This window comes from Maniola jurtina, chromosome 2 (genome assembly GCF_905333055.1).
Source record: "Maniola jurtina chromosome 2, ilManJurt1.1, whole genome shotgun sequence".
NCBI classification, from domain to species: Eukaryota; Metazoa; Arthropoda; class Insecta; order Lepidoptera; family Nymphalidae; genus Maniola; species Maniola jurtina.
Genome location: NC_060030.1, coordinates 17082908 through 17104612, shown reverse-complemented (window position 1 = coordinate 17104612; position 21705 = coordinate 17082908). Strand labels below are relative to the sequence as shown.

The window sequence follows — 21705 nt, the reverse complement described above, 5'->3', positions numbered from 1 at the left end:
AAACATTACGTACTGAATATGGATGAAGTAAACAGTATACTGTATCCACAGCACATCATTGGGATGATGCCTGTCAAAAAGAAATAATTGTTTCTGAAATACCGAATAGAGGGTCTTCCAATATTCGTAAAATCCACGCCCGCTGTTAGTTTTGAGTTTAGGTACTCAACATTTTAAATTATAGATTATTATACCTCGATACCAGATACCGACACCAATACCGGACCTCATACTTTATTATATACTATTTCTTACAGCACAAGTAAAATCTGAAAACCGTGGATTTGTAGTTACATCATTTTCGATTTTCAAAGTTAGATAGGTAACTATACCAAGTGGAGTATGTCTAATAGTTTTTGATTTATCGTGCAAAATGTTGGAAAAATTACCCGAGTACGGAACCCTCAGTGCGCGAGTCTGACTCGCACTTGGCCGGTTTTTATCAAAATATTTACATTTTACAAAATATAAATATTATTTACTTGTAGGTATATTATTTTTCCAAGCGTGGATAACTACAAACTACCTAACAACTCGAGGCTCTAGTTACTCTCCATAACAGATAACTGGGGTCCGGGACACACATAAGGACAATATATTAGTGTCCGAGTCTGATCGCCGTCGGTCAGCCGTACTCCGCACCGCACACCACGACCTCACATCTCCCCCTCGAGCGATGCTACGAGAAGAGGTAGGCGTACACCGCCACGGCGAGGCTGGCCAGCAGCAGCGGCGGCGCCAGCGCGTCCAGCAGCCCGCGCAGCGCCGGCGCGCGCTCGGGCTCCGGCGCGGCGGCGGGCGGCGCCAGCTCCGCGCGCCGCTCCTCCGCCACCACCTCGCCCACGCGGAACTGCTCGCGCCACAGCTTGGCGTCCTCGCTGTGGCCGACGTCGTGGAAGCAGCGCGAGGCGTCGCGGCCCGCGTTGTCCAGCAGGATGTCGGCGCCGCCGGGGTGGTCGTCGAGGAAGCGCGTCACGTCGTACACCGCGTTGTCGATGATGACGGCCGCGTCGTCGCGCCGGTCGCGGCGCGCCACCTCCGCGCGCGTGAACCGCAGCGACATCGTGCGCCTCGGCAGCCTCGCCGTTTACTCTACGGCTGCTCCTCGAGTAGGCGACCTGTAGTTCGTTGCCTTTAGGCTTTCTTTTGTGGCAGCTGTAGCCGCCTCGACGATTCTATTCTGCACTCTCCGGCGGAGCTCCGGCGCCCGCTGCCTCGAGCGTGTCGGGCTGCGACGACGGCCCCGCCAGGCCCCCACACTTGTTTTGTTGAAATATCTTGCTATCGGCAATCGGTAGTCTTCATATTGCCCTTTCACTTAAATGGTGTAATGCGGCCAGCGCAGCGGTGGAATTATCGACTCGACGAAATATCGCGATTATTACAAAGTTTGGTTGAAGTGACAAGTGTGCGCTCGCCCGCCGCGCCAGCGCTGTACTGCTGAGTGGTGAGTGGTCGCCGCCGTCCAGCGCCACTCGGCATTAGCATATGGTACGTACTCTGCTGACGCGGGAAATCGCGACCTCTGTACTAATAATGAATCCCATTATATTATTGGCTTCGATTACATTCCAAATTCGAATAACAATTTGTTGGTGAATTACCAATCATTGCCTAGTTAGTTTGAATAAACCTTGAATCATTTGAATAAACTAAAGAAAGATTGACGTCAAGTAAATTTTTTTGACGTCACCTGACTAATGTTCCAGCGAATGTCCTTCTGGTGGTAATTAATGATCTAAACACGTGTTGTCCATGATTGCTGCGATAGAACTGCCCTCGTTTTGTGACGACGCGGGCGAAGGGAAAACCCAGGCGTGTCAGCCTCTAGCACAACACTTCTGCGAAATATGCGATAGTTGCACTTGTGGTTATTGACTATGGTAATAATTGTGCTAAAACTAAGTGTTTTTGCTATTAAATATTTCGGGATCGTGGTCAACCCCGTTACCAACCTTGCGGTAATTATGTGCCGAAACGCCATAGGGGCGGGAGGGCGCCCGTTCGGTCTTGCTGTAGGGCTCTTTCCCGGGGCGCCTTCTTGACTACCTACAATTTATTTTCTTTCTCTGCCTTGTCCCCACCATGTCAGTGGATCGTGAGATTGTGGTCAGCGCGAAGACTGCGAAATTGATCGAATAGATGTGATGCTGTAGCCCTCAGTTGTAGCCACTGTAATACTGTAGCCCTCAGTTGTAGCCACTGTGATGCTGTAGGCACTCGCCAGGCGTACACCGCTGCGACCTAGTGCAAGGATGCTTCAGGAAACTTGTGAAATGGCGACATATTGTTACTTTTCGAAGGTGTTTCAGCCAACAGTTTTAAATAGTTTATGAATTACATCGTCAATGACGGCACGCGCATACGCGTTGGACTGCTGGCTTTAGTCACAGTTAATAATAACTATTAAAATACTCGTGTTAAAAAACTTGCCTGCGGCTCGTTTTTTAAGCTCACATTCATGTTTTTACTCCACGCATTATGCAACCGTTTTATAAACTACTAGTTTAGCAGAATTAAAGATGTAATAATATTTTTTTATTATGTTTTGTACATCCGTGTCTTTTTGCTATAAAACAACTTTTATTTTATGTTTTTCCAGCTAACCTTCAGTCGATCCGATGTTTACAAGCAACTATTATTACCTACCTTATCCTTATACCTATTAATTTGACTGTACCTTACTCGATGCTTAAACAATATGAGATAGACGTCATTTGTCCCGCCTTAACGCATCTATCTCGCTCTATCATATAGCGCTGTCCCTCTCTCTCACCACCACCGCCTTGCAGTGCGAAGCGTGGCCCAAAGTGGCCGCGTTATTTTATTCATTGGCGTTTTGTTTCCCGCCGAGAACGGTTGTGCTTGCTAAAATGCAGCACTCTGGAGAAAAAATTACCTGCATTGGATAAAGTATTATAATACTCATGCAAGAGTATAATTACTTAACAATATTTCATAGAGGTTGTAAACCAGATCACGTGAGTTTTTCAATTTATTTAATTCTTATAAATGTTTGAGTATAGAAATACTTTTATTTCTTAAGCAAAATTTTACTGCATAGCTAAATTCATTGGTGTTAGCAACACTGGCTAAAATACTGTTTATTATCAGCAACACTGACCAAATTACTATTTTTATATAACTTTTGTGTAATGAAACAAGTGTAGCCACGTCAATACACCTTATTAAATATGTTATTATACCTTTGTCAATATACGTTTCATGACAAGACGTATATTGACAAAGGCAATTATTATTGTCCGGAAGTAGTTGGAGTTTTCTTCGAGAGTCGGGCCAGCCCGCTCAGTCAGTGTATTTTTGTACTCCAATCGAGAAAGTGTGAAGTGGAATATTGTCAAGTGTTAAAGTGTTAAAGTGGCAAATTGTAAAGACAAGTGGTAAAGTATAAGAAATACAGCATTAATTATGAGTAAGTTATGTTTTATTTCACTACTATTAATAATAATAAAATTAAAATCCTGAGATCACAAAATGTAGGTTTCTGTTGGCGCGATCTGAGTTAGCGCCAACATTTCAGAAGTGGGATGAATTAACGCAAAATCCACTAAGATATACAACATTTAAACTTTAAAATTTCTTTTTATCAAAATAAAATAAAATGAAACACACATTTTGTGATTATTTCATTTTGTGATACTAGTTACCAACAAATAAGAACCGTAAACTTGTCATTTATTTTTAAAATACCCATATTTTGTGAAATTGAAATTGATGTTAGTCACGTGACAAATAAAATACCGCATGCTATTCGTTTTTGTTTCAAGTTTTTCTTCAAGGCAAATCCTTGATATAATCGACTTCTTGTGGGTATTGCATAAACATTAAAATTAATTCTCATTAGTTTCTCTGAGTGACTTACTCGTACGTCCTCACGGTGATAGTCAAGGAGAATATAGTCGCGTAATGTTCAGAAAAATATCAATATCTGTATTTATAATTCATAATTGAATAAAACTAATATGTTCCACATGCATAGAACCTCATATTTTTTCGAACTTTTACTGCCTCCCGTATCTGGTATGGCTTACAGTGAACCCTCCCGAACAAGATGGTGTCTACGTCTCAGTCCACCGAGATGATGCGGCATCGCGGAAGGAGGCGAAACGCTCCAGGATCTCGGTGGCCACGCCAGCCGGCGCTCACGCAGCCGTTGCTCGGGCAGCCGCGCCAGCCGGCGCTCACGAAGCTGGCGCTCGGGCAGCCGGTGCCCACACAGCCGGTGCTCGCAGCCGGCGTCCACACAGCCGGCGCTCGTAGCCGCGCCAGCCGGTGCTCACGCAGTCGACGCTCAGGCAGGCGCGCCAGCCGGCGCCCGTGCAGCCGGCGCCCACACAGGCGGTGCTTGCAGCCGCGCCAGCCGGCGCTCACGCAGCTGGCGCTCGGGCAGCCGCATCGCCGGCGCCCACGCAGTCGGCGCTCGCAGCCGGCGTCCGCACAGCCGGCGCTCGCAGCCGCGCCAGCCGGTGCTCACGCAGTCGACGCTCGGGCAGGCGCGCCAGTCGGCGCCCGTGCAGCCGGCGCCCACACAGGTGGTGCTTGCAGCCGCGCCAGCCGGCGCTCACGCAGCCGGCGCTCACGCGGCCGGCGCTCACGCAGCCGGCGCTCACGCGGCCGTCGCTCGGGCAGCCGCACCAGCCGGCGCCCTTGCAGCCGGCGCCAACACAGCCGGCGCTCGCAGCCGCCGCCGGCCGGCGCTCACGCAGTCGACGCTCGGGCAAGCCGTACCAGCCGGCGCCCATGCAGCCGGTGCTCGCGCAGCAGCGACAGCCGGCGCCCACACAGCCAGCGCTCGGGTGGCCGCGGTGGCTGGCGCTCACGCAGCCACTGCTCGGGCGGCCGCGCCAGCCGGCACTCACGTAGCCGGCAGTTGGGCAGCCGTGCCAGACGGTGCCCGTGCAGCCGGCGATCGCAAAAATGAGTCTTTTCTTTTCGAGTATTTTTACGAAACGTTTAGATGCCTTGAAACCTAGGATACGCTCAGATTCTCATCTAGTGGGTGAGAATGGCAAGCTAAATTGTTAACTGCGTTACTTTCTGACGAAAATTACGATCGGATGCCATGATAACCGATGATAGCTAACCTTTCCCAATTTGGGGATTCGCTGGAGACATTCTACTAGGGTAAAATTGCTTTAATAAATATTTGTCATATGGATTATGACACAAACCGAAGTAAACCATTAAAAGCGCAGTCCTCAGTTAAAACTATAAATATGCAATCTAAACAGGGCCTGAAGAGCTCTCGTAGTTGTAACTATAAGCTCGAGGGTCACAAACAGACGGCTCGAGGGGCTTGACAGAGCCTTAGTCCAATTTAAAAAAAAAAAAAAACAAATGTGTCACGAACTTTGTGTGAGTGTGTGGCAAGTGTGACGTTGCCACGGAACCAAGCAGTACTAGTTCAAGCTACTAGCTTATTTTTTATTATTTCTCTTGCATTCATGTTTTACGAGTAAATCATAATATATATATATATATATATATAATGTTACAACATGAAGCCCCGTCGGGGCGTTCCACAGTATAACATTGGTAATTATAATATGTTACAAGTATTATTTATTATTTATTATTATTTATTATTCTATTAAGTGTTAACATTTATGAAAATCATAAAGTATGAATAACAATTAGTAAATAATCATAAAGTATGACTGACAATTAGTAAGGAACAAGAAGTAAATAAATGAAAATAAAATATGACTTATAAATAAACGTTATAGGAGCGGTCATATCGTTAATCAATCTTAAAAGAACTTAAGTATAAAGAAAAGTGCATACATACAAAATCACTATCGTATTATACCCGGTCAGTCAAAGAAAAAAATAACGGTTATGATAGTTTCAATAATTAATAATCACTTATCGTTTTTTTTATATTAACATCATAAGGCTGTCAGAATAAATCAAATTTCGTTCAAGGCCTTCATTGATTTTGGCAGCGAATGTTGCATAATTAGATATTACGATTTAAATAAAATCCGTAGTAACTAATATACTGACAAAGATTTGAGAATACTGTGGTACACACAGTAAAATAGTTATATTTGCACCCGTCCAGTGTCGCGTAACACACACAAAAGCATACATATAGCACACGTAAATATTGAAGTTACAACTACTAAGGACGCCCACATATTATGTAAGCAAAACCAGTTTAGTCAATGCGCATCACGTTGCGTTGGTTAAGTTAGAAAGAATTCTTAATAATTAGAGCAATGAGGATAATATTAATCACTCTATGGATTTAAGGTATCGTCATTCGGGCTAACACGCTTTGCACTTGTGGTGTAACAGGTAGGCCCACGATTAGAGGTTATGAGTTCAAATCTCTCTTGTACATTGTCTTTGATGTTTTGTTATTTGTAGTTTAAAAAACAAAAATGCTAATATCAGCATCGATAAAATGTCTCAAAAAAAAAAACCAATAGAACAGCTGTTAACAAATTAATAGAAAGGGAGTTAGCTTCCGTAATGGAATTGAGATCCCTGTTCTCTTCAGTAAAGCTAATAAAAGTGCCATATGATACAAGTTAATCGAACAGTTACAGTTATAGACATATTTCTTTCTTTTGTACTTTTTATTATTTGAATAATTACATAGGTCTAAAGACCTAAAAACAAAATCAATTCTTGTACATATTAAACTTATTATAAACTAAAAGTAAGAAGATAAAAAAAAAGGGGTGTCCGTACTCTTCGATAATATTTATAAATAATTGCTTATGCAGTTTTGCAATACATATGAATTTTATTGAAATGGATGAGCTTTACATTTTATTAACAATATTAACTAAATGAGCCATTGGTGTTATGAATTAACATGATTAAATGAATGAATTAATGAATTAAATAAATAAAATCTCTATTGTTTCTAATGTTACACCTAAAAATTAGTTTGAGCTTCTGATGACCAAACTAAGCTTTATTTAACACTGATGCACTATCTATAACTAGAATTAAAAAAAAAAATGTAAATGTAGGCTTAACCTTTTTATAACTCTAGTTTTTATTTTTTTTTAATCTTAAAATAAATTGATCTTTTTTTTGTCAGCCCTAGCACAGACTACGATCTATTTGCAAATATTCAAACACCAGTCTCAGTTTTAATTATCTAGTGCTTTGGTCTACAACAATTAGTGTAAAATGTTATTTTTAATTAAGTCTTTAATTAAATAAATAAATAAAAATAAAATAAATAAATAAACCCGTGTTATAGGTAACAGTGCTCTCGCCTTACAGACTAGAACTAGAACAATACAGAAATTACACAGATAATTTAATTCAAGATTGGGTGACGTTAGACTGTGTACATTTTAATACACATATCTACATATATACAAACTAGATCACTTTTCTGGGGAGCCCCTCTCTCTGTTAGTATGAGATATGAGGATCTCTAATCTCATTAACAATAATTGTGAAATATTTCTGGCTGGACAGTCACTAAAGTGGAACCATTGTATAACCGTTATACAGTTGCACCGTTCACCCTTGCAGACAAATATAAAAGTTTACTTTATGGCAAAACATAACTAATCTTCCTTCATAATATAATTAAGGTTAATTAAATAAATACATATAATACAAAATACAAAATACAAAAATATTTATTTCAGTAAAAAACAAGTTTAAATATATTTTAAATATAACATAGAAATTGGAACCGTCCCAGTAAGTAACTGGTATTAAACTAGTACTTATGGCGGGCGACCCCGCTCTTCCATTACATATTCTGTTACAATTGAAATAAATAAGTAGTTTCTAATAGTAAGTAGTAGTATAGTAGTAACATAGAATAATATAATATAGAATCTCTTTAATTTTCAATCTATATTTTAAAAATTTGGGTATACTTCTCGTATGATACTTACCAATATCATTAAGTGTTAGGTAGGTTTTGTCCAAACAAAACAAATATACTTGCAACATCGTTAGATTTTTCATAGTTGTGAGACTTGTTTACGTAGAAGAGACACAAAATCACGGGATACAAAATTATGTCGTAATTTCACGGAATTGCGTCTTAAGTAGGTGCGATGTAATGGTAGTTAAATAGTTTTTTGTAATGATTTTGAATTGTCAAAATAATATAAAATTATAAATTTATCTGATGAAGGTAGTTAGATAAAATCGATATTTGGCTTATTCGATCTCATACAATCTATTACTAGGAGGCCAACAATATTGAACTTTCATAAACATGGGTGTTTTGAAGGTTTTGGTTTAGTCTCCATCTGAGATTCGGAGCGATATCGCATATTTTCGGTATTTGTATTGTGAACTGGATAATTAGATGTTGTGATAGCAATCACGCTCTAATTAAATTATTAATTTTGCCATTAAATTTTTAAATTAAAACTCTTGAATAAACTCTTCGCATTGAACCTGTGTTTACGTAGGTTTTGGGAGGACATTTCGATAATTCAACAGTATTTAAATAATACCTGCTTTTCTGAGTGACGCTTATAATAGGTTAATATTATTGGTTAAGGGCAGCTCACTTCTTATGCTGAATGCGTGAGATGAGTATATAATACTTTTACGTATAAGTTTCACCTATATGTGCGTGTTAAGGAATTTACAGTTATATCGTTGGTAATATCACACATTCACACGTGGATGCGTGTTGGTATGCCTTGCAAACTTTTGTTGTTTGTACATCCTTATCCCAATAATATAAAACACAAGAAAAAAAGTGTTACTATATATACCCGTTACAGACTTTGAAACCATCCAACCAATGAGCCTGAAATCAGTGTCATTAGAAAGTTAATGATGCGAAGATTGTCGTAGACTACTAAACCAATGCGTAAGGCACATTTCTTCTAGCATAGTACCATACGCCAGGTTATACGCTGGTGTGTTGTAAAAGCACTGCGTTTGTAATAAAGTTGACGAAGCAAAAGTAGAACTGTTCAAAGTGTTACACATTACAATCGTATACCAGTCATGGTAGGACAGTCCTCAACGGAACAGTCTCATATTGTTATTTAGGATATATGATAGATTGCATATGTCGCAGGACAGTAGTAGTAGGAAGCTATTTTCAATAGACCACATGAACACTGCTTAATGTCTTCCAGTGAATCCTCAGAAAGGGACCCGTAATTGGCTAAACATCTAATTGAAATAAATATCACAACAGTTGATGAATTGACAATTAAAACGTAATCGTTTCATTCGAATCGGATAGTAATTGCATACAAAAGATAGTTCACAATAATATAAAATGCTAAGTAACTAATGGATATGGTTATAGGTTGACGGACAACCCTGGTCCTAAATGAATACATATAGTTCAAAGTTAATGGACAACCCTGGTCCTAAATGAAAATAAAAGGGTCATTCAAAAATATTTTCGTGTTGGAAATAAATGACAATAACATTAAAGTTTTGTTAAATTTAATAAATGTAACACCAAATGAAAGAGAAGAACTAGATTTTTATCAATGGAAAACAACCATTTTTAAATGGCAATCACTAACTTTAAATTCGCTTAATCTGGAGCTAAAATTTCAATCATCAAAATTAACTTTGCAGTAACGGATCGTAAATTTTGCTTTCCAGATAGCTTCATAAGAAAAAGTCAGTGAGGATTAAACCTGGACTCCTCGGTGGCCAATTAACGTCGTCTCGATTACGCTCTTACTGTAGAATTCGAGTCAGTTGACAGGGTTATCGGGATTTATTTCCTGTACGGCAACAGCTTTATTAGAACGCAAGTGTAATGCCTTTAATAATCGGCAGAACTGTGATTTATTCAAATTTAGAGTTTTTGGGACCAAACGCATTATAGTCTTATATTAGCTGAGACAGATGGACATATAGTAGACGGTTTTCCCCGTTCTTGAAGTTCTTATGCAACCCGGCTTTTTGGCCGGCATTGTGTTCCCAGTCCCCTCTTGTGGACCCAATTGATTTTGCACTTAGAACATTATTTTTACCAACATTAAATTAAAATATTTTATTGAGACGCCCAGTAAAGATATATATATTTAAATCCTGATCCTTGTAAAAAGAAAAACCTGTAGACCTTTCCTCACCCTCTGTTACCTGCGTATGACAGACTACAGACAAAACAGAAACGAAAATATTTCTGAATCACCCTTAAGGGACAGCCCTGGTCCTAGAATAAAATATGCTGGGACAACCCTGGTCCAATATTTATTTTAAGGACCACCATGGTCTGTGACTATGTTTATAGTTAAAATAGAATTTGTTAATTTGAAATTATTAGAGGCCTGGTGGCATACGAACAACGTTGGTCTTAGCATTTAACATTGGACAACCTGGTCCAATATTTATTTCAAGGACAACAATGGTCCATGATTACGTAAATACTTAAAATAGAATTTGTTTATTTAAATTATTAATTATATTTATAGAAAGTTAGAAATTATTAGTGATACAATAACGTAAATCTGCCATGTTTTGTTGCTTGTCGCTCGAGGTCGACGACCCAATTTGGATGGCCGACTGTTAGCAACACTGGCTAAAATACTGTTTATTATCAGCAACACTGACCAAATTACTATTTTTATATAACTTTTGTGTAATGAAACAAGTGTAGCCACGTCAATACACCTTATTAAATATGTTATTATACCTTTGTCAATATACGTTTCATGACAAGACGTATATTGACAAAGGCAATTATTATTGTCCGGAAGTAGTTGGAGTTTTCTTCGAGAGTCGGGCCAGCCCGCTCAGTCAGTGTATTTTTGTACTCCAATCGAGAAAGTGTGAAGTGGAATATTGTCAAGTGTTAAAGTGTTAAAGTGGCAAATTGTAAAGACAAGTGGTAAAGTATAAGAAATACAGCATTAATTATGAGTAAGTTATGTTTTATTTCACTACTATTAATAATAATAAAATTAAAATCCTGAGATCACAAAATGTAGGTTTCTGTTGGCGCGATCTGAGTTAGCGCCAACATTGGCTATTTATGAAAATGTCATCTTAGAGGTAGTTTGTTAATTTAAATACATGATTCAACAGATAGTTTGACATCGCATGAGTCAAATATCGATTTTATTAAGCTACCGTCAATGAATCCTATATAATTTCCAACAATTCATTGTGAACGGAAAACTACTTCATAAGGTAGGTAGTTTTTGAAACATTTGCAATTTTTGTTACATTCAGCGCCATAAAAACCACAGTTGGTTTTACCTGGCACTGAGTTAATTAATTATAGCTATACAATAAAAATAAAACTATAGAAACCAGCATAATACCAAATTGGTAATGTAGGTACATAGTATTTAATCTTGTGGGTAGGTAAGAACAATGTGCAGCGCGACGCGCAACGTCGTGTACATTCACGTCATTCGTATTTTTAAATGCTATCATTTCTATGGAAAGAAATGTTGAAATATTTATTGGTTAAAAAAAAAAAAAAAAACTAATGCTATTTATGATTTAATATAAAAGGTATCCGGTAGTACCGGTGCTTCCGTTTTCATTTACTTTTAGATTCTTGCAGATTAAAAGTACATAATTGATTTCATTGAAAGGAAAAGGTTCAGGTACCAGTTTTCAGATTAATCGAGCCTATTGAAAGTGAACAAATTTTATAGCTTATTAAATGATGTAAAACTTTCGTGCCTACCCACCTACCACGATAAATATATATTATCTCTCACGATATGTTGATAATTTGACCGGCTTTCATGAACTGAATCCGTGGTAGATGCCTTTTACGATTCAAAAGAACTGGCATAAGTCTAATTGAATAAAAACATTTTGAATTTGAATTCTATTCATGGTTATATTCAGAACAACGGTATTAGAGTTACCTAAGAGAAGCGAAAGTGTAAGGCTCAAAGAAATGTTAAAAGGCCTTTTATAAATCTACCTTCGCCACGCAGGCGTATTTTTGGAAAACAGAGTGGCTCTTCGTGGGAGTATACATGGCAGTGTTTTTGGCCATTTAAGAATCTAGCTCCGCCTCGCAGGCGCAGCTTAAAAATTATTGGAAAACAGAATGGCTCTTCGTGGGAGTATACATGGCAGTGTTTTTGGTCATTTAAGAATCTTACTCCGCCTCGCAGGCGCAGCTTAAAAATTAAATGCCTCCTCGCGGGAGTGCATGGGCCATTTGAAAAACCTAGATCCACCTCGCAGGTGCAGCTTAGAAATTAAATGCCTCCTCGCAGGAGTGCATAGGCCATTTAAAAACCTAGATCCACCTCGCAGGTGCAGCTTAGAAATTAAATGCCTCCTCGCGGGAGTGCATAGGCCATTTTAAAAACCTAGATCCACCTCGCAGGTGCAGCTTAGAAATTAAATGCCTCCTCAAGGGAGTGCATAGGCCATTTAAAAACCTAGATCTACCTCGCAGGTGCAGCTTAGAAATTAAATGCCTCCTCGTGGGAGTGCATGGGCCATTTAATAAGCTAACTACGCCTCGCAGGCGCAGTGTAAAAGTCAAGTAAGCAACTCCTCGCGGGAGTGTGCATGACATTGTTATGGTCTCAGTGGAATATCAATCAGTCGCTCTTGGGCGCCACCGATATTTATGCTAAGGTTTACGCTCCGTTATACCTGTTTTTGCTTCGAAACCTCCTTTGGTTCGTCTTGGTCAACTCAATTTTACAGGTACAGGCTTATGACCTAATGTTTTGGCCGATTAAAAATCTAGCTACGCCTCGTAGGCACAGTTGAACTACGCGGGCTGGTCAGCACACCTCGTGCATTTGTTTGTAATGGTTCATGCCTACTTGCCCTTGCAGGGTAGTCGTTGCTAGGAGCACAGCTGCTCTCGTTTCAGTCACGACGTAAATAATTTTATGGTCTTTTGTATGACCTTATTAACGAAGGTATGGGTTCTAAGCGATACCGAATGCAAATATATTGATATAAATTTCAGAGGCCACTTGCGTCACGTAACAAACAAATTGGGAATAGTAAAAGCTCCGAAATTACACATAGAAATATAAGTATATTCTTATATCTCATAAAGCGTACCGCATACCGCTTTTTACAAGCTCCCGATATTTTTAATGGGAGTCATCCGAACATCGCAGTCCTATTGCCATAAATTGACATCTACAGTGTGTACAGTGAGCAATGCAATCATCTTGAATTGGCTGTCGCTCTCTTGCTGCTGGCTAATTGCAGCAAGTATTAAGTTTATAACATTGTGTTATTCACATCTCTCAAGCTAAAGGAGCCATACTTCTGACCAAGTAAAGGTGCCTATAAATAACATGAAAGGAAAGCCAACAAAGCAATTTATTATTTTTATTTAGAAAACTTAATTCTATCATTACACGCTAATTCAATGGATAAGTTAACCTAAATTCATTATCATGATAAACGCACCACCAGCTCACTACAGAGCACGGCTGTCTTCACTAAATGAGAAGGGTTAAATAGTTTGAATTATATAATAATATTTTTACTATTTACAACTAACCTAATGAATCTATACTTGTCATATATCGTTGTGGTTTATATGAGCTTGCCAAGTGATCAACTGATCAGGTAGATTTGTTCAGTGACTGACATGAGCGTGCGAACTTCGTACGTGAGTGACACCCGCTGCAGTACGCGAGTGCGAGTGTATGTTTGCGCCAACAGTGGCGGCTTGCGTCCACGTGACCCACTATTTCGGCTCTCAAGACTGTATTTTCTGAAGAATAGCAGGTTTTTGCACCTTCCCTCATATTATTGGTCTGCATGAAGCGAAGGATTTGAGATGATGGTATCAGAATCTCCTTTCTGCCATCTACATGCCTTTTGCAGCTTATTCTCTCACAAACAACGTTGCATGGACATCGCGTTTTCGTGCTTGATGGGCAGACTTCTCTTGTCGAGCCTTGGACCAAACCGATGCATTCCAGGAGAAATTTCCGGTTATTGTAAGTTTCAATCAATCAATATATTTTTGATGTAAATGCGTGTATGCTAAGAGCAATGCATTTGATGGAAAAGTCAACAGGATGTTAGAGTTTATTTAAAAGTATCACCTCATTTCCAAGGTCATGGTCAGCTTTTTCGTCTGGCATGGACTTATGACAGAAGAGGACGCAATCTGCTCCTCTCTGGGAACTGGCATCGTGGCTACCAGATTACTATTATCATTATTTATTATTTATAATAGACTAAGCAGCTTTCGCTGATTCGTCTATATCAGAGGTGCTTCGAGTTTTCCGAATGTTTGTTTAATGTTTTCTTGAACTGGTTAACAGAGCTTGTCATAACTACATCCTTGGGCAATTTATTCCATATGTGACCGACTCTGTTGGTCAGAAAGTGTTTTAATGGATTTGACACTGATAATTGACATGTAGCTTCATGTCATGTCCCCTAAAGCTAAGATTGCTCCTTCTCAGAAACATGCTTTCAAAGTTGGGACATTTAATAGTTATTTAGTATTTTGTACGTTTCAATCCTGGATCATAGTCTAAATACATTTTCAGTTTTGCAACAAAACAACGGTCATGCCGACTATGTTTCTAGACTTGGCATTCCTCTGAATTAGCATTTGCTAACCGCATACTCGTATGGCGGAGAAAGACTTTAGAATGAAATGCTAGATTTATTCGCACCTAGCCGTGCCCAGTGTAGCAAATTTATAATCTTAAACAAGACAGCTTTCCTACATGGAAAATTTAATGTTAACTGTTGAAATCGTTTTCCAAATCAAAGTCACATGACAAAAATTTTCATATGCTCTGCTCGTGGCAGAAGATTCATGGTTATACTTTTAAAATAAAACAACCCATTTATTTTTCAAAATTGTTGGTTCAGAAACTGATTCAGTGGACAAAAATTTTCAAATCTAACGAATTTCTATATTCGAATAATAACTTTGATCCAGCCTGATGTATCAGAACTTAAGATCTGTTTAGGGGGTGTGATTTAATTTCATAGTTATTCGTAATTGTAACATGGTTATTAATTCTGAGTGAATTAGATCTGTGTGCAAGGATGCTACAAGAAGCATTTACACAATACCTTACCTTGTATATGTTATAAGTGGGCTGTAATCCTAAAATGTACGACATGTTCTATGATGTTGCTGGATTTAATAGTCATGTGTAGGTCTGGATCGTAAAAGTTCCAGGAGCAAGGTATGTCCGACGCGGGAGCGATTTCAGTCCAATCCAAGATGTCAAATTAACAGGTTAAGACAGTTTTATTGTACAGTTTGTTCGGATACTATTGTGCAAGGAATGGATTTTCGTACCGAATCAGCTTACCGTGCCCCTAACTATGTCCTGATCCTCGATACGGGCTTTTTGGGTAACATTACCATAAAACTTTCAATAATTTGAAACTGTGAGAATATTCTTTGTTTTCACCAGTGAAATATCCACTTTTATGATTGAGCTTGGTCGATTTCTTTTCATATCTTTTGTGAATTGTACGAGCATTGCTGACTGTCTTCAAGTCAGCGTAGTTAAACATTCTTGTCATAAAATGTCAAAGTCACAGAATTATTCAAAGTAGTACTTACCTACCTTGTCTTTGTCACTTTTCGATTGTCAAATTTTGGGTGAGTGCTTTACAAGCTATCGGAGTTGTTAAGAAACGCATTCCTAAGCTTTCTTATCATTTAAATAATCCTTTACATGGTGATAGGATTTCCAGTAAGTTTCGTTTTATGAAACTTTAAGCTTGTTGAGAGACGTCTCCAAAAGGTTTTTGTTCCTTTTTTGCTTCAAAGTTAAAATCTTTAAAACATGGTAATATTGAGCGCGCCAAGATAGATCTTGGAATGTCTAAGCATTGTGCCAGAAGACAGTTTGTAATAACTACGTTTTATCACCATAGCTGGGCATTAACTCATTAATCCCTTCATCATTAATTAATGAAGTCAACATTTCGGCTAACAATAAGTCATTACAAGTCCTGGTCTGGTTCAAAGTGTCCTAGCTACAGCCGCCCAACGCAGGTTGTAGAGTGTTCCTTTATAGCTTTTTCATGCTTAGTTTAAAATAAACTTCTAATTCTAATAATAGGAAGGATGGCTGCTAGTCAAATCAGCGACTTTTTATCATGTATTATAGAAGCAAGCGTTATTTTGCGGAGGTCCATGATATGCAAGGAACCAAAAGCTTAATTTGCTATAATTTATTTTTGACAGTGGCATCATCCCAATTCTTGTAGAATGATAAAACAAAGAGTATGAAGAAAATACCTAAACAATGACGAATTGTTTATTTATGAGTTTCAAATTAAAATTTTCTTCTGTTCTGGTGAGAACTGTACGAACTTTTCTAAATAGCAAAGCTATGAGCCAAGAAAAGGACATGGAACTAAAGAAACTAGACTGTTCTGGGAAGATTTTTCCTGGTCATAGTGAAAATAGTTATTTTAAACAAAGGAACCTTTCCATTTTAAATTCGCTCCATGGCATGTTTTGTGCATGTACTAAGTTACTTATTTTTACCCAGGATTGTTCATTGTGATTAAATTGTTCTTAATAGATATCTAAGATATCAGATGTCCGAGGATTTCATGCAGGACGGTAATAATTTCAGTATGTTTTCGAAACGATTGGGTCAATTGTCTAATGTTGTTGAAATAGCTGTATTTTGACCCAGTTATATTGTTTTTGGTGGTATATATTATGTTATTGACTCATAGAGTGAGTCTAAAATATTTAATCACTCTTGCAATGGCAATTGTTTTCATGACTAATCACTATCCTAATATTGATGCTGTCTAATTAATAGGTAGACTTTACATGCAAAGAATGTATTTACAAGTGTTTGTGAGGTCAGCCTTACCTATTGACTGAGTATTACACATACAGGCACGCATATAATTTTAATTGCTAAATTTATTGCCTAGCTTATAATGGTTTGCCTGATGTAATACATACACGCGTATATCTTTTCTGTTATTTTGTATGTTGACTTGCAAACTCATTCTTAATTCGCAATCATGTGAATAGTTTGTTAATGAGGATTTACACCCCGTAATTTTTCTTTTCTCTTTTCTTAGCAAGAAAATGGCATTATTTGCTCAACATATCAGTTGTCTTATATATATGTCACATTGGCGTCAAAGATGTTAAATCTTTGTATGGCGCAGATCACCACCACCACCAGGCGATAACAAACACGTCTCATATTGTTTAAGCATCGAGTAAGGTACAGTCAAATTAATAGACGCGTTTTACCTACCAATAAAACGCTTATTAATTTACTTACCTTACTCGATGCTTAACTTTGAATTCTGCCTGGTGATTTTCAACGCAATGAATAAAATAACGCGGCCACTTTGGGCCACGCTTCGCACTGCAAGGCGGTGGTGGTGAGAGAGAGGGACAGCGCTATATGATAGAGCGAGATAGATGCGTTAAGGCGGGACAAATGACGTCTATCTCATATTGTTTAAGCATCGAGTAAGGTAAGTAAATTAATAAGCGTTTTATTGGTAGGTAAAACGCGTCTATTATACATTTCTGAGACGGTAACAATCAGTGTATTATTTTATATGTATCAATCAAACAGACTGCAGGTATCCCTAGAACACCTAGGCAGTTGTTCTTACGTTTATTATCAAATTAATAATACCTGCCAAAATTTGACATTTTCGCAAAACAAAAACTCTGTTTCAGCCCAGTGCGGCGAGGGCGGCGGGCGGCGCAAACAGAAATAATAAATATTTATTGATATGGATCAGTCTGCCGGGACTCCTGTGCCACGTGTGCGGCGACGCAGCTGCCTGAGCCGCGCACAGCGTTGCTGGGGTGCGACTCTGCATTGAAACTTCACGTTTACGCGGCTCTATGACATAATAATATTATAAATCGAATGTTAGAAAAGAGCGACCGCCGAATTCCTCGCTGGTTGTTCTCGATAGGAGAGGCATTCCGAACCAGTGGTGGATTTATTTGACCAATCAAAAGTACAATTTATTTATTTGAACCAAAATGTTTCTATTCTATTCCATTATAATGATAATATTATTTAAAATAGGTAGAATTACCTATTTTATTCTTTTAGCATCGTGACGTCGAAAATTGGACTCTTTCAGTTTGAACGGTTTGACTTTTGAGTTTTGAAGAAGATTTTTTGTTCAAAACTCAAAAGGATTTTTCAAGTGTTGGATCAGTCTGGCTGTCCCGCTCGGCACTTCTCCGCCGCAGCACTCTCGCACAGTGGTCGCGCTCATCGCCGAGTGATGTCATGCACCCCACGAGCACTCGCCGTTTCCCCCTGTCGGCCGACAGCCTGGCACCGCCAACAACGGAATTGATGTGGCCGCTCCATTCCTCGCTCGCTGGAGCCCTGCACCTCGCCCTGCGCTACACGACGCTCAATGGAGTCACTCTCGCGCGCCGCCGCGACCGGGAGGCATGTCCGAAGAACTTTAGTGTGCGACTCTGTGCTATCGCAGACGTTGTTTTATCTTATTGCCGGGTTCATACGAGTAAGGCATAGAGAGATTGGATTCCTTAGATTGTTTCACCCCCAGCACTACATCTCCAGAGCATCAGTCTTCTTCTCGACTAGTCGCAAAGTCACCGTCTCCTGCACGTTGCAGTAACACACAGTAAGTGGGAATGTCCTCGCAATGTAACAGCACGGCGCCGCAGCGGGCGCCTCGCAGCTACAACACTTTTGCGTTAGGCGATAAAATGATTCAGATGTTAGCTTTTTGCGTCGAACCACTCATCTGTTATTTATTTACCCATATATTTGTATGATCGCACGTATATTATGTTTATAGGAAGCGTGGAAGGAAAGATCAGTCCATCGGTTAAATGAAAGTTAAACCTAGCTCCGGCTACACGCTCCGCTTAGCAGCTTCGGGAAGTGCGCGGGATACCGTGTTATCATGTGTTATCGTCCACACGCACACTGGCTTGTGCACAACATACACATCTCAACGTGATACGTTACTTTACTAACAAGTCGGCATTCTTCCTCTTACTCTGGGTGTTAAAGTATAGTGACAAGTAACTCTTATAAACGAGCAAGTAGATTCTGCTATTCCATTGGATTTTTTTATTCAGGGTCAAAGGTCAAAAAAATTGTTGTTCGCGATTTTCAGCAAAACGGTAAGTTTTATCATAAAAATACTTAAGACAAAAATTGTAGATCATAAAATTATCTATAAAAAATGTCTTAATATTTTTTTCCTACGAGCCACCGTTTCTAAGATATAACGATTCAAAAATTTGTAAAAGTTGTTATCGTCATAATATGCCACGTTTCCACGCCACCACCGGTGAGGCGCTCACTTGGCGCGTTTTTTCCGCGGGTCAGTTATGATCCTGTTTAATTTTTCAGCAGTTTTTCTGGTGCAAGTGGAAGTAAGGTTTGAACTGGTTCTAATGTACTGTTGACCGACTTCCAACCGCAGTCTGTAGGGTCTAGCTGATAACCGAGCCTCACTTGAACTTGATGATATATCTAGGTACCCGTAAAAGATGTCGATAGGGTTGGAAGTTGGTCAATGATAATGATAAAACTTACCGTATGTAGGTTCGTTGACCGGACTATTTGGTGGTCAGATATTATTATAATAGTAGGAAAACATTTAGCTTCGTAAAAATAGGTTTACATTATAGGGGATACATTACAGCTGAGTTGCTGTCGACTGGCAGGTGCATGGGAACATTACAGCTGAGTTGCTGTCGACTGGCAGGTGCATGGGAACATTACAGCTGAGTTGCTGTCGACTGGCAGGTGCATGGGAACATTACAGCTGAGTTGCTGTCGACTGGCAGGTGCATGGGAACATTACAGCTGAGTTGCTGTCGACTGGCAGGTGCATGGGAACATTACAGCTGAGTTGCTGTCGACTGGCAGGTGCATGGGAACATTACAGCTGAGTTGCTGTCGACTGGCAGGTGCATGGGAACATTACAGCTGAGTTGCTGTCGACTGGCAGGTGCATGGGAACATTACAGCTGAGTTGCTGTCGACTGGCAGGTGCATGGGAACATTACAGCTGAGTTGCTGTCGACTGGCAGGTGCATGGGAACATTACAGCTGAGTTGCTGTCGACTGGCAGGTGCATGGGAACATTACAGCTGAGTTGCTGTCGACTGGCAGGTGCATGGGAACATTACAGCTGAGTTGCTGTCGACTGGCAGGTGCATGGGAACATTACAGCTGAGTTGCTGTCGACTGGCAGGTGCATGGGAACATTACAGCTGAGTTGCTGTCGACTGGCAGGTGCATGGGAACATTACAGCTGAGTTGCTGTCGACTGGCAGGTGCATGGGAACATTACAGCTGAGTTGCTGTCGACTGGCAGGTGCATGGGAACATTACAGCTGAGTTGCTGTCGACTGGCAGGTGCATGGGAACATTACAGCTGAGTTGCTGTCGACTGGCAGGTGCATGGGAACATTACAGCTGAGTTGCTGTCGACTGGCAGGTGCATGGGAACATTACAGCTGAGTTGCTGTCGACTGGCAGGTGCATGGGAACATTACAGCTGAGTTGCTGTCGACTGGCAGGTGCATGGGAACATTACAGCTGAGTTGCTGTCGACTGGCAGGTGCATGGGAACATTACAGCTGAGTTGCTGTCGACTGGCAGGTGCATGGGAACAATACAGCTGAGTTGCTGTCGACTGGCAGGTGCATGGGAACATTACAGCTGAGTTGCTGTCGACTGGCAGGTGCATGGGAACATTACAGCTGAGTTGCTGTCGACTGGCAGGTGCATGGGAACATTACAGCTGAGTTGCTGTCGACTGGCAGGTGCATGGGAACATTACAGCTGAGTTGCTGTCGACTGGCAGGTGCATGGGAACATTACAGCTGAGTTGCTGTCGACTGGCAGGTGCATGGGAACATTACAGCTGAGTTGCTGTCGACTGGCAGGTGCATGGGAACATTACAGCTGAGTTGCTGTCGACTGGCAGGTGCATGGGAACATTACAGCTGAGTTGCTGTCGACTGGCAGGTGCATGGGAACAATACAGCTGAGTTGCTGTCGACTGGCAGGTGCATGGGAACAATACAGCTGAGTTGCTGTCGACTGGCAGGTGCATGGGAACATTACAGCTGAGTTGCTGTCGACTGGCAGGTGCATGGGAACATTACAGCTGAGTTGCTGTCGACTGGCAGGTGCATGGGAACATTACAGCTGAGTTGCTGTCGACTGGCAGGTGCATGGGAACATTACAGCTGAGTTGCTGTCGACTGGCAGGTGCATGGGAACATTACAGCTGAGTTGCTGTCGACTGGCAGGTGCATGGGAACATTACAGCTGAGTTGCTGTCGACTGGCAGGTGCATGGGAACATTACAGCTGAGTTGCTGTCGACTGGCAGGTGCATGGGAACATTACAGCTGAGTTGCTGTCGACTGGCAGGTGCATGGGAACATTACAGCTGAGTTGCTGTCGACTGGCAGGTGCATGGGAACATTACAGCTGAGTTGCTGTCGACTGGCAGGTGCATGGGAACATTACAGCTGAGTTGCTGTCGACTGGCAGGTGCATGGGAACATTACAGCTGAGTTGCTGTCGACTGGCAGGTGCATGGGAACATTACAGCTGAGTTGCTGTCGACTGGCAGGTGCATGGGAACATTACAGCTGAGTTGCTGTCGACTGGCAGGTGCATGGGAACATTACAGCTGAGTTGCTGTCGACTGGCAGGTGCATGGGAACATTACAGCTGAGTTGCTGTCGACTGGCAGGTGCATGGGAACATTACAGCTGAGTTGCTGTCGACTGGCAGGTGCATGGGAACAT

General features: G+C 40.6%; 1 protein-coding gene across 1 annotated transcript; it reads right to left on the bottom strand.

The window, feature by feature from the left end:
• Window positions 1–374: 374 nt before the first annotated feature.
• Window positions 375–1767, bottom strand: LOC123872292 (cytochrome b5-like). The gene is made up of 2 exons (XM_045916499.1): window positions 1694–1767; window positions 375–1525 (listed from the first exon to the last, which is right to left on the bottom strand). The coding sequence occupies exon 2, from the start codon at window positions 1061–1063 to the stop codon at window positions 680–682; it is 384 nt and encodes a 127-aa protein (XP_045772455.1). The 5' UTR covers window positions 1064–1525; window positions 1694–1767; the 3' UTR covers window positions 375–679.
• Window positions 1768–21705: the final 19938 nt, after the last annotated feature.

Coding starts and splice junctions, on each gene's coding strand:
- LOC123872292 (XM_045916499.1), bottom strand. CDS start 1,063: ATGTCGCTGCGGTTCACGCGCGCGGAGGTGGCGCGCCGCGACCGGCGC.